This window comes from Aulonocara sp. 'chitande type north' Nkhata Bay, linkage group LG23 (assembly GCF_057382095.1).
Source record: "Aulonocara sp. 'chitande type north' Nkhata Bay isolate Kocher_YH1m ecotype deep benthic linkage group LG23, A_spYH_male_GT1.1, whole genome shotgun sequence".
In the NCBI taxonomy this organism is placed as follows: Eukaryota; Metazoa; Chordata; class Actinopteri; order Cichliformes; family Cichlidae; genus Aulonocara; species Aulonocara sp. 'chitande type north' Nkhata Bay.
In genome coordinates, this window is record NC_141365.1 from 22,788,866 (window position 1) to 22,802,086 (window position 13,221).

Here is a 13,221-nt window from a genome sequence, read left to right on the forward strand (position 1 = left end):
TCCAGACATCAATCCAGCAGTCGAAACCATGGAAGGCGACTGTGCTGGATTGGCTTCAAGTTTACTGTGCAACACCGCATGCAACTACTTCCCTCTACTTCCCTCTCCCTAAGAACTCCTGTGTGGCAGGAAGATGCGTACTATACTGGATGTACTCCCTTTGCCTCCTGCTGTGTCTCCACTGGATACGTTGCACGTCACTCAGTTCAGAAATATCAGTTGAAAATGCAACGTTACACTGATGGTAGGCGTCACGCACGGAAACCTTCTTTTCTACCAGGAGAGAGTGTGAGGATAAGGAAACCCCACCATGTTCCCAAAGGACATCCCAGATTTACCCCTCCTGTAACAGTAACAAAAGCCAAAGGCTTGAATGCCTTCTTGCTGAGTGATGGAAAGAGTTGGAATGCCACTCATCTAGCACGCTGTCGCCCAGTGACTGAAAAGAACGCTGACACTGTGTAAAAGTAAGTAAAGTGTAAAGTGAGCTTGTTAGTCCCCATAGGGAAATAATTCCTCTGCATTTAACCCATTCACCCAGTGAAGCAGTGGGCAGCCACCAGTGCAGCGCCTGGGGAGCAGTGTGTAGGGACGGTACCTTGCTCAGGGGTACCTCAGGGTAGCCGTTCAGTGGAGTCGAACCCCCGACCTTCCGATCATGGGGCCACCACTCTACCTACTGAGCTGCTAGGCTGCACCACACTCAGACTGGCTCACCTACTGCCAGAAGACTGCCACGCGTCAAGTACAAGCCTCGCTGGCACAAAGACTATATTGTAGCATAATAGGTTGCTTGAAAAAGAACATTAGAGAAATGTTATTACTTGTTCTATCTTGAGTTTAAAAAGAACTGATTTTCTGCCACCAATGCACTAAGAAAAAATTGTCATGGAAAAACTGGAATAATAATTTCTTTTCATTTTACGTAGGAGTGCAATATAGTTTCAGGCTTATTAAACTTTGCTAGTTGTAGTATTCTGATGGTATAACTATTGCGACATTTAAGTTCACAAGTGTATGTGTGACTTGCTAAACAGTGAATTACTTTATTTCTGTACTACGCTATTTGGTGAACTCTTTTCATAAAGAGAGAGGAGATGTTGTCCTGTAATGATCGTACCATATTGCACCACTAGAGGGTGGTGTCGTGAAATAAGAGTAAAGTGGAGTTGGAAAAGTTTTAGAGTTAGAGTATAGTTAGATGGCTAACTGATAACTTGTTGTGTCTCCCTGTTACCTCTACGATGTAAAGTCTGTGCTGAATTCATTAAAGAGCACTGTTCCTTTATGAGGACTGGTTTATTACCGGCCGCTACTACACTGTTCTTTAAGGATGTCTGCATTTCACACAACTGTCTAATAGGATAAAATAATTGACATTGTATACCCAAAGGTCAAGTCTGGATAAACGTGTATATGATCTCCAACTTGAGTGCAAAGCCAAGGCATATAATTGTGGTGTGTTGCTCTAATTTGTTTCCTCTCTGTGCAGGGGGATGACTGAAGGGATCACCTTGCTAATCCTTGCTGTCCAAACTGGCCTCATTGAGCTGCAGGTCATCCACAGAGCCTTCCTCCTCTCTATCATCCTCTTTATTGTTGTTGCTTCCATCCTGCAGTCCATGCTGGAGATAGCTGAGTCCTAGCCCTGGGAGCATCTAGAGGCAATTAAGATAATATACCAAAGACTTTTTTCATGTGTTTATTTTTAAGAAAACTCTGTGTCCCACTGTTTGTTTTATTTTTTACTGATCATAAACAACTATTAATAACTATGGGCAGTTAGTTAATTATCACAGAATTCATTATTTATGGTCATCAGTACAACTCATGCTAACATCATAAGTTAAGTAATACTACGGTGTACTGTCCTTCTTTCTTCATTCTTAAACAGGCAGTTTGTCTTTTTGACATCAATAAATGTAATCTGACTGAATGTGTGTTTGCAAAGCCTGTTATCAACCTGACTGCTTTCTCATACGCTGGTTTTGCTGCCCGTCCCGTAGGAGTTTGTGGAAGCACTTCCGTGCAGTTTCTCTCTGTCCCTTCCTGCTGATCTTTCCAGCGTACATGGCTTTTATGATCTGCCAGTTCTTCCACACGGACTTCTGGCTTCTCATCATCATCTCCTCCTCAATCCTCACCTCTCTCCAGGTAACACACAACCGCATCGCAGTGTGCAAAAACATTAAATTAAATAGTTTAAACTTGCTCTACCCAAACAGTTCAGGCCAATAATAATTAAACATGTATATTTGCTTGTTTTTTAATTCCATAATAACTCTGAAACACTCTACCGCCAGGTGCTTGGCACTCTGTTGACCTGTTGTTCTCTTCATGGTGGAGGAGTTTCATAAAGCTCCAGTGGAGAACATGGATGAAGTCATATATTGTGTAAATGGGACCTACAGATTGCTGGAGGTTCTGGTATGTGTCACACACACGTACAGCAACTCTTTGCTAAGTTCTGACTGTAAACCAACACTGTCATGTAATGCATCAGCACTGTCTCTGCCTCACTGTCAGTGATTTGTTACCTCACCAGGTTGCGGTGTGCTGTGGTGTATCAGAGACTGTATTTGGCGAGTGGAGTATGATGGGAAGCACCATCATCTTGGTCCACTCATACTATAACGTCTGGCTCAGAGCCGAGCTGGGCTGGCAGAGCTTCCTGCTCAGGAGAGATGCTGTAAACAAGATAAAAAGCCTCCCCACAGCTAGCAATACACAGCTGGAGCAGTATAACGACATCTGTGCTATACCTTGTGTGTCACCTCTGACACCAAGAACTGCAGCAAGCGTTTGGTGCTAGAGGTCACATTTTGAGTTTGTGAAGATATTTAAGGTAGACACACGTAATTAGCGGCAGCTGTGTTGTTGATCGGGAGGAAGCAAACAGTTTGTGACCGCTGCGCTGCTGTTAAATCCTAGAAATAAAGAATCTGAAGGACAAGATGAGTAAGGCTGGAGTTATTGGACTGTATCAAGTTTAATAAATTCATGCATACCAGTGACATCGCGTCACCCCCGCCAACGAACACCCCAGTGGTTTCAAGCCTGGGCTTAGCCTCTACAGGAGAGGTTTCAGCCATGTGTGTCCATCACAAGCCCACCACCATGATCTCAGGCCTTGAGGCAACAATCATGAAAACTAATCTTAACTGAGAGTGTTGGATGTCCTCATTGTTGCAGAGCACATGGACAGCTTACTCACCTGGTTCTGTGGGCCAGCAGCACATGTCACACCATTCATCACCCTTGTCATCACATTCAATCTTGGTCTGAGAGAAACCTGAAGACAGAAACGTTCAATGATAAAAACACACAGTGGAATAAAATTGTGAGAAGTCATCAGTTGATGCAGTTTAAGGACACTTGTTGTTCTGTGCAGTCTCACCTGGAGCTCGCGCTTCTAGTTCATGCCATCATCACCAAAGATTCTTCAAATAATAGTTTAAAGATGTCCATGAATGCACTGCTAACTGCTCTTCACCCTGATAAAAATCAACATGCATTTAGAATAAGAAACACTTTTACAAAACCAAAAGCTTCACTGTACTTAGTGATTTATATGTCTAAGAAACAGGTTCAGTTTGTAACTGAGAGAGCGGCTCAGTGGTGCTGAATTATATTTCCAATAGAAACACAATTTCATATGTTGTAGTAACAACACACTGCCACAAGATGGCAGCCTAGGCCTACTTTACCATGCTGTTCCAGTCAAAAAGAAAAAGTGACAGAGCCTTGAAAGAGTGACAGAGACACTTTTTATGAACTCATCTGTAATGTGTCACCTTTTCTGTAGAATGAAGAAGTGCTTCCCTTCTTTTAAAGTAAATACAGGCTTACAAAGATCCTCTAAACAAAAAATCCTCGCCTGCAGAGAGCAAAATCTCTTAAATAAATGGGGGTAAGCGTAAGCTGAAGCCATCTGATGTTTATGTTCATGAATATAACACACTGAAACATTTTGTCTTTGTTTTTATTGTTTATTAAAATACTTTTAAATGTCTAGTTTTAGTTTAAGAACCATCTAGTCCAGCAGGTGGCGGTAATGCACCTTAAAGCTCTAACCGCCAAAGAAAAACCCCAAAGAAGAAGAAGCCGCGAAGTTCCCGCTTCATTGTGTTTGTGTTTTAGTTTATTTTTCTTCCTCATCTAAAGTGAAGCACTAAGGTAACTTTGATCTGAGTTCAGTCAATCTTGAATTTAGCTCCTGAGTGAAGTTTTCTGTTGCTCTCCTCGGTCTCTGTTGTCAGTTATTTGTGAACCAGTTGAAAGAAAAAGCCTCTACATCAAGTCAAGCTGCTATAAACTAATTTACAAGAAAATATTAACAAATGCTAATGAAACACAGAGAAGAAAACAGTGTTATTATTAGAAGAAAGCTTTTAAATTAGCTAAGTGTAATCAGAGTTTCTATTATTTTATTAGTCTGTTACTAAGCGCTAGTTAGCATCTCTGTCACTGTGTGGCACCTGCATAGTTTTTGAATGCAGCGTGCTATCCAAGCTAGCTAGCTAGCTAGCTAACGCCAGCCATCATCAATATAAGGTCACTTCCAGTGCCAAAAAATCCAAATATGTTGGTGGTAAAAGTGCTATAATGAAATCAATTTAAAAGAAAGGTAAAAAATAAATGTATTCCAGACTAAAACACAGCTGCCTTTGTCTTATCAGCGCAAAGTTGTGTCAGCCCACAGGGCATGTGATTGTAAAAACTGGCCTCACTCTGAGAGGCCTGTTGTTAGAATCATTTCAAAGATAATTTGATAAATTCTGATCAGTATTCAGTAAATGAGCCTGATTAACTGTTAGCAAAATAATAATGATAGGCCAGAGATACCAGAGATTCATTTTTAAAACAAATACAGCCTCGAACCCCAAGAGGGGATCTGTGTTTTAAAAGTACTGCAGAGTTTTTAAAATAGAATAGAATAGTCTTTTATTGTCTTTGTACATATTCAACTAAATTGTGGGTGCTCCACACCAACTGTGCATGGAAAACAATATAAATAGTAAGACAGTAAGAATAAATTAGAGGACAGGTTGCAGAATGCTTGAAAGTAGTGCAATGGACTTGATATAAGTAGAGAATCGGAGTGTGACTGAGTGATGAGGGTTACTCAGATCATGGCTCAGATTTCTACACCCACTCAGATAGGATAATCTTCCACGGCACACCTGATCAGTTCTCACGGCACACGTATATATGCCGCGGCACAGTGGTTGGGAAACACTGTACTCGTTTATGCAGGTCCATCGATTGTTCTGTTTTTGTTCTTTGCCAGGGCTTTTTTTAAAGAGGAATTGCTCTCCTGGTACTGGTGTGCCATACTGCTGAATTTGGTATCGGTGCTCAAACCTTTTGTGTATGTTTTAAACAAGTTGCTCACCCAGGGAAGCTAAAATTTGTTGTTTGTGCTCTCAGATGAACATATGAGACACTTTGACTCTTCAGTGCAGTGTGGAGCCTAACAAAGTTCTGTTTTGTGTCCCAGCTGATCAGGAGGAGGAGAAGAGTCTGACGGAGCAGCAGGGGAACATTTACGCTACTTGGACTCAGCTCAGCCACTGCAGAGAAAACAATGAGTTCGACAAAGAAGGTGACAGATACTAGTGTTAAGAAATACTCCATTAACCCTTTAAGGCCTATTGGAGCAGGAATGCTCCGTTTTGCGTAACAATTTTAAAATCCCGGTAGAACTGCACTTAAGCTAACACAATTATTTTATTTAGGAATAGTTGTACTTACATCTTATGCCATCAGCTTGCCCTAGGTCACGTTTCCTTCCACATATGTATTTGCAGAAATTGCATAAAAAGCACTTGCAGCAAAAAAACATAATATACCAGAAACACGCTTTGCTGTTCATAGCACTTCCTATGTTGGAATAGATGCCAGCGCGAACTATCACATGTCCGACTTTACCTGCCAAAACCTGCCTTCAGCGACACCTATACTGGTGTTTTTAAAAGTCATGTTTGACTTTATTCTTTTCTGTATTGTTTCTGGGATGCTTAGAACTCAAACTGCACTGTTGGTAATAGTTTATTTTGATGCACATGCTGTTTGTTTGCAAATTTGCATTATAATATTTATTTTTGTTTTTCCTCAAAAATGCTCAAAAACAAATTTCCTGTGGTTGGAAACAATGTGCAACTTTTTTAAATTTACAGTTTTGAGGGATACAATTTTCTAACTACAAATATGTGTAAAAAACAAAACAAAAACAATTTAAATTTTTTTGTATTTTATTGCAGTTTTTTTGCACTTTATGTAGTTACTATGGACTTAATGCATAGATATTATTAACATTTGGGATATAATGGTCATATTGATGTATAGCAACTTGAAATGCTCCCCAAAATGGCATTAAGGCAGGGCTCTAGACTAACTTTTTGCCGGTACGCCTAACTTTAAAAAGTTAGGTGTACCAGCACAAAAGTTAGGCGCACACAAATTTTATAATAATTTATATAATATAATGTGTTTTTCTGGATACACTGTGCTTTTTCAGCATTCAAAGATTGATGACACCGTGTCAGAGCACTGGCTATGAATTTCAGAAGGATCAGGCCTTAACTTAACAGAAAAGTTAGCAATAGTTCTTTTCCTATTACAGCTACATCCACTTCTGTCGTGCCTAGGCTGCTCACTAGGGCTGGGTATCATCACTGATTTCTATAATCCATTCGATTCCGGTTTTCAAAGTCCCGATTCGATGCAACTTAGCCTCAGACAGTCAGAAATATTATAATTCTGATCATTTATCAGTACTGACTTCTTCAGAATTGTGAACATCACAGCAGATGCCTTTGTGTGAAAGTAACTGAGAATAAAACACAGAAAAACATGAAGGAGATTTTCCTTGTCTGGCTTTTTATAGCAGATAACCTTCAAAATATTCTACAATGTTCTGCATATAAAGTTCGCAGGTCGCATTTGCGACCAAATTGGTCGCACTCTAGAGCCCTGCATTAAGGGCATGTAAAAATTAGAGATGGACCGATCCGATATCACGTATCGGTATCGGTTTGATACTGACGTAAATTACTGGATCTGATATCGGAGAGAAATAAAAAATGTAATCCGATCCATTAAATTTCAAAAAAGCACCTCACAAAACTTGCGACATGGCGTAACTCGGCTCATAACCGTAGCACGTCGGAGCAGTGTGCTCATGTGATAGAGCGGCTGTGTGTATTTGTAGCCTCGCTACCAATCCGGCATTTCATCTCCGAGGAAGTTATCCCAGAGAGAAGTAAAGCAAGTGTGTAAGTTCGTCTCTGAATGTTTGTAAAGCATTCCTGCGATGGAACATATATGGAGCGACTGCCTCTTCTCTCCCCCTCCCTCTCCTGCTGCTACTTCAGTCATGAAATCATGATCAGCTGATCGGCTTTTCTGTCGCGAGTCCGTCTCTCTTGTTTGTTTATTGCCCACTTCGCGCCAGAAAGAGGAAACCAGCAGCTGAACAACAGCAGCACGTTTAACCTTGATAAGCTGTTGTTAGAATTTATTTAATATTACTTTCTACACCAGGATCCTTTTCTAGCTGACGGCTGGTAACTGTGCAGGGGCGGATCTAGCAAAGTTTAGCCAGGGTGGCCGATAGGGCATTAACAGGGAAAAGGGGGCACAAAGACATCCTTTTCTTTCTTATTCTCATTTAAAATGTCTAGATTTTAATAAATAATTATCTGAATCTTACACCCAAAGTTTTAATCTGATGTAAAATGTATAGAAGTCCATGACTGTATATAGTAACTAAGCCTAATATACCCTAGTAAGCTTTACTACTTTTTCCTTTGGGAAGGTACCATCTGTGCAGTCTGCAATTCTGTTGAAGAAAGATGTTGAATCTATTTAATTATTCTTGAAAAATAATTGATTTCTGTGAATCTTTTTTCACACTGCATCAAATTAAAGTTGATTATGTTGATTAAGCATCATGAAGTGGAGGGTGGGTGATTCCCTATCTATTTTTTTTTTTTGCTGGGAGTTTTAGAGCCCTATTATTTAGGTTACTTACTCCTTAAAATACCAGAATAGGGAGGATGGAGTAGGATTAAGTGTATTAGATTGATCACTATTACTGAACTATGAAATATTTGGGTGCTGTGTATTTTTTGCATACAGGTATAACAGAATAGCTTTAGTGTTTTGTTTTTTAACTTGAGTATGAACTTATACAAAAACAGCAAGATATTTAAAAAAAAACCAGTTCTGTTGATTAAAAAATACGGATTCATATCGGTATCGGCAGATATCCAAATTTATGGTATCGGACATAAAAAAGTGGTATCGTGCCATCTCTAGTAAAAATATAAACATAAGCTCTTGGTTCTATGGTAGGTCTTAAAGGGGTAAAAGATGAAGTACTAATATATATATTATGCAAAACTAACTGAACCTTGTGCTATATTAATGTAATGTAATATTCATGTAATAATACAATGCCTACATTGTAGAGGGTGACTTTGCCTCTAAAGAGGAAAATGGGCAGGGAAGAGGTTAAAGTGGGATTCAGCAGGATTCAACCCTAAAATCAGCTGTAGTGGCTCAGTGTGGGGAAAAGAGTCACAGCTCACAATCATTTCTATTGAGAGCTCCAGTCGATGCTCTTAATGTACAGGATGTGATCAGCTGACCTGCTGCTCTCTGTGGATGTACACAACTGAATTCAACCAGATGTCTGCAGATGTTTCATGAGTTGTCCTGGCTGATTTCCATCCTCTACACCAGGGGTGTCAAACTCAACTGCACAGGGAGCAAAACTCAAGGCACACTTTAGGTCGCGGGCCAAACAAGATAAACATTTATTGAACACACTAAAACCATGTTTTTTAAACAGAAATATGAATAAAAACAGACAGGAATTTTATTCCAGAATAAATAAACTTAAAAAATCAACTTTAACTTTAAATGTTTTGATCTTCATAAAAATATATCCTGTCAAAATTATGCAAGTTAGAAATATGAACATGCTGCAAAAACCCCAGAAAAAATAAATGAAAACATACACAAGGTTGGAGCTGCATGTAGACGGAGCTGGGGCATTGCTGCAGGAATGGAACTAATAAACTGTGCAGGCCATTCAGTGTCGTACTTTGCCTTGAGTGTACCATTACACTGCAGCTCCATCTGAATCTGCACAGGTGCAGTTTCCACGTAAAGAAGAAGCTTGAAATTCTCTTTTTGTGCTTCACAGTCACCAAAGCGCCGCGAACTCAGTGCGCTCAGTTTATCAGCAAAGTGCGCCGACTTGGTTCAACATTACTTGGCAACAGGGAAAGTGAGACAGGTTGCACTGGTGCATTTGTGACAGCTTCACTTGAAATGCCTTCACTGCATCATACATGCCATGTCCATTGTTAAATCTCCCAATTCTTTTGATCTTTGGGCTGAAGGAAGGACAATACTCGGTGTATAAATGCTCAATCAACAATCTTTTATTCCATACAATTCAACACTTTTGAGCATAAACCATCCGGAGGGGAGATGAGCGCGGGAGGGTGTCCGCCTGATCTCGAAGCGTCTGAGTGTTTCTCACATTCTTATAGCTTCAGCCCCCCTCCACCTAGTCATAAAACCTAAACATTCACATTCTTTCTCTCTTACGGCGCCTAAGTGACGGCCTTGGCTCCCTGTTTTATCTCCTCCTGATGAGATGGGGCAGAAAACCTCTCCGGTATGCTCTGTTCTCTTCTAATCAGACAAATAAGGCCATGACTCTCTGAAAACAGTATTTCTTATACCTCAGCAGTATAATGCATCATAAAACAATATCACTCATTCACAATAAATCAGCAGTCTAATGTAATACAAATCAGTTTAATAACTGTAATAGTTGTCACCTTCTTCAAAGTCAGGAGAATAATGCAAACTAAAACTACATAATAATTTCACTATCTTTAATTAGGGGTATAACGTGGCATAAGATAATATAATAATCTCACACCATGAACTGACAGATTTCTTTGCTGAGCTCAAAAACTCTATTGAGAACTTTTCCCCAACTCAGCCAACGGAACTCTGTATGATAAGGATGTCGCCAAACTCTGAATCATAGAAGGATGAAATTGACGGTGATTTAAACCTTTAAACTCAGATAAAATTTACGGTTTGTGTTACAGTGATCGTTACATGCTCCATTTATAGGACTTTACCACACAGCCTGGTGTATGATGCAGGATTGGATTTCATGTGTTACTGTTTAGGCTCAAATCAATTTGATCTTTGATGCCCGCAGTGATGAAATAACTCCCCTCAAATGACTTAAACCAAAAGTAACAAGCCTGTGTTGAAAATGTAAGGAGTAGAAAATACAGATTTTTTTTTTTTTTTAATGTAGCGAGTAAAAGTAAAAAAAAACGTCAGGTTACAGTCAGACTCTGACATCATCCTTCACTGAACCAAGCTAGTAACTGTTACATATGATTTATTATTATCGAATAAATTATACAATTATAGAAATATATAATAGGAAACAAACAGGAAATATAAAAAAGTACAGACCTGGTAAACATTTATTACTATTCTGAGTGTGTTAGCATTAATATTTGTGCACAGGCAGGAGGGATGGGCATGATTTTAGAGTGTTTGAACAATGATTAATTATCTTTAACAGCAGGTTGGATGTAATGTGTTACTACTACCAGTAGGTGGGGATAAGAGACCTTTAAGGTGTTTGGTGCCACACTCCACCTTCAGGTTTAAAACTAGTGTTAATGGAGGGAGTTTGAAGCTTCAGTTTGTTTAATGACTGCATTTCACTCACTGCCTCTGTTTGTATCTCTGTCACTGCAGGACCAACGTGGACCGAGAAGTCAGCGCTCTCAGGAGGCCGACAAACCTCACAGAAGAAAGAGAGAGAAAAAATACACCTGTGACGAGTGTGGGAAGGATTTTACCTGGAAGTTTAAACTAAAACAACATCAGCTCATCCACACTGGAGAGAGACCGTTCAGCTGTGACTTGTGTGGAAAGTCGTTTTCCTGGAAGAATTCCCTGAAAACACACCAAGTCGTCCACAGTGGAGTTAAAGCTTACAGCTGTGATCAGTGTGGCAGAGCTTTTACTCACAGTAGCCACTTACAGAGACATCTAGTTACCCACTCTGGAATTAAGGCATACAGCTGTGACATCTGTGGAAAAACGTTCAGCCAGCTAGGGTACCGAAATATACACCTACGCATTCACTCTGGAGAAGATGTGTACTGGTGTGATCAGTGTGGCAAATACTTTACAACAGACACACAGTTACAACGCCACATGTTTACCCACACTGAGGAGAGACCTTATCAATGTGACCTGTGTGAGAAGACTTTTAAACCTCCACAGTACCTGAGACAACACCAACAGATCCACACCAGAAAGAGACTCTACAAGTGCAGTTACTGTGAGGTTTGTATTTTTATTTTATTCTTGTAAGTTCAGTCTGACTGTTTGGAACAAGTCTGCTCATTAAATTGTGTTAGCATGTTAGCACTTCTACTGCACCGAAGAGTAGCTCTGAGCCATTACTCAGGTTTTCATTTCATTTAAGTGTAAGTCAGATGTTACTGTAATATTAAATAAGTATTGCTGTAGTATTATGGTGGTAGTATTGTAGTTATTGTAGCCCAGTAAACTGAGTGTGTTAATCGAAACAGTAAAATGTAACTGGACGTCTGCTCTTTATTTCAGGCGACTTTCAGGATAAAAGTGTTGAAGGACTGACTTACACTGTCTTTGTGTCTTTGTTTAGAAGCAGAGCGACACAGATGGATCCACTTCTCAACCCTGTCATCGCTGTGGTGGTGGGAAAGACTTTCGTTGTGACATCTGTGGAAAAACTTTCAGTCAGCAAGCCGGCCTAAAAATACATCAACGTAAACACACTGGAGACAAACTGAAATACTGCAAAGAATGTGGGAGAAGCTTCCCCACATCAGCTGAGTTAAAACAACATGAACTCTTTCACAGTGGGGTCAAAAAGCACCTCTGTGATCAGTGTGGGTCATCCTTCACCACTGCAAGTCAGCTTAAAACACACAAACGAGTCCACACAGGAGAGAAACCATACAAGTGCAGACACTGTGACAAAAGCTTCTCACAGTCAGGTAGTCGTAACGAGCATGAACGTACACACATGGAAGGAAACTACAGCTGTGAGCAGTGTGACAAGAGCTTCAGTAATCTCAGTTCATACTCTGCACACAAACGATCCCACGTTACTAATAAACTGTTTCACTGTTACCACTGTGCCAAAACATTCACTTCATTATCTGCTCTGTGCAAACATCAGCGCGATCACGCAGGGCTGAAACCGTTCCCATCACAGGACGACAGCGAATCTGAAGAGAGAGAAACATCCTCTTCTGGTTTCAGAGTCCAACTTAAAACCCTGGAGATCAGGCTCCACAGAGTTCAGGTCGGCTCTCCTTAAGTTTAAGTTAAAGTTCTAATGAGGCTATGAATCAAACTGTTCCTATAGTTCAATGTTAATCTTTATAAATTGTTCTTCTGTTTGTGTTCAGTCGTTACCTTTTTTTTCAGTGGTTGGATTAAAAATCAGTTTCAGTTGAAGTTTTTATTGAATGTATTTTGTTAAATAAAGTTAAAAAAATGTTAAATAAAGAATTGTTTGAACGACAAAGATTTTGAGCCATGATGTCATTTCCTGTATTTCAGAGTAAAGACTGAAGTGACGAATGGAAACATGTTTACAGTCATGGAATAAACACTGATGGGTCATCTGTAGGAAGTTCTATTGCTGACCTGACAGACTCGACCTTGTTTACAAAGAAAGAAAGGAACTGATGACACGTGTCAGCAGAGGCTTTCAGGGTTGTTTAGAGTAGAGCTGATAGTCTTAAAGAGAACACGGCGATTTTGACAATTTAACACAATGATCTGAGAAAAATGTCTGTTTCTCTCATTTTCACCGTATTCTGATCAAATTTCCAACATTCTTTTAACATGACCGGTACCGGTCCGTGAGTCGTTTGGTACCGGGCCGCGAGAGTTGAGGCTCAGGTGTGAAATGTATGGTTTTCAGGGTTTTTATCGGTTTTCAGTGTTATTTTGTTAGTGTTTTTATCGTTAACTCGGTTTTCCTGGGTCTTTTCACGTGTGTTATGAATAAATCTTCTTTTTTTCGGTATCGGTACTAGTTTTATTTTGTTGAATTTATCCGCAACACCTTAAAGGCCGGTCCGTGAAAATATTGTTGGG

At 39.9% G+C, this 13,221-nt stretch overlaps 1 protein-coding gene across 3 annotated transcripts; it reads left to right on the forward strand.

The window, feature by feature from the left end:
• The first annotated feature begins 1,140 nt into the window (after window positions 1-1,140).
• Window positions 1,141-12,631, forward strand: LOC147301730 (uncharacterized). 3 transcript variants are annotated; one of them, XM_086282843.1, is made up of 6 exons: window positions 1,141-1,556; window positions 2,007-2,154; window positions 2,304-2,427; window positions 5,501-5,605; window positions 10,813-11,409; window positions 11,753-12,631. In XM_086282843.1, the coding sequence occupies exons 4-6, from the start codon at window positions 5,588-5,590 to the stop codon at window positions 12,431-12,433; spliced, it is 1,296 nt and encodes a 431-aa protein (XP_086138969.1). In that variant the 5' UTR covers window positions 1,141-1,556; window positions 2,007-2,154; window positions 2,304-2,427; window positions 5,501-5,587; the 3' UTR covers window positions 12,434-12,631. The 3 variants fall into 3 exon arrangements, with proteins under 3 accessions (XP_086138969.1, XP_086138970.1, XP_086138968.1); XM_086282844.1 differs by lacking the exons at window positions 1,141-1,556; window positions 2,007-2,154 and having other exon boundaries at window positions 2,297-2,427; XM_086282842.1 differs by lacking the exons at window positions 1,141-1,556; window positions 2,007-2,154; window positions 2,304-2,427 and adding an exon at window positions 4,081-4,176.
• Window positions 12,632-13,221: the final 590 nt, after the last annotated feature.

What these genes read in the sequence shown, in the direction of transcription:
- LOC147301730 (XM_086282843.1), top strand. An exon ending in ACAAGTGCAGTTACTGTGAG is followed by an intron (nt 11,410 to 11,752) that starts GTTTGTATTTTT and finishes GTCTTTGTTTAG; the next exon opens with AAGCAGAGCGACACAGATGG.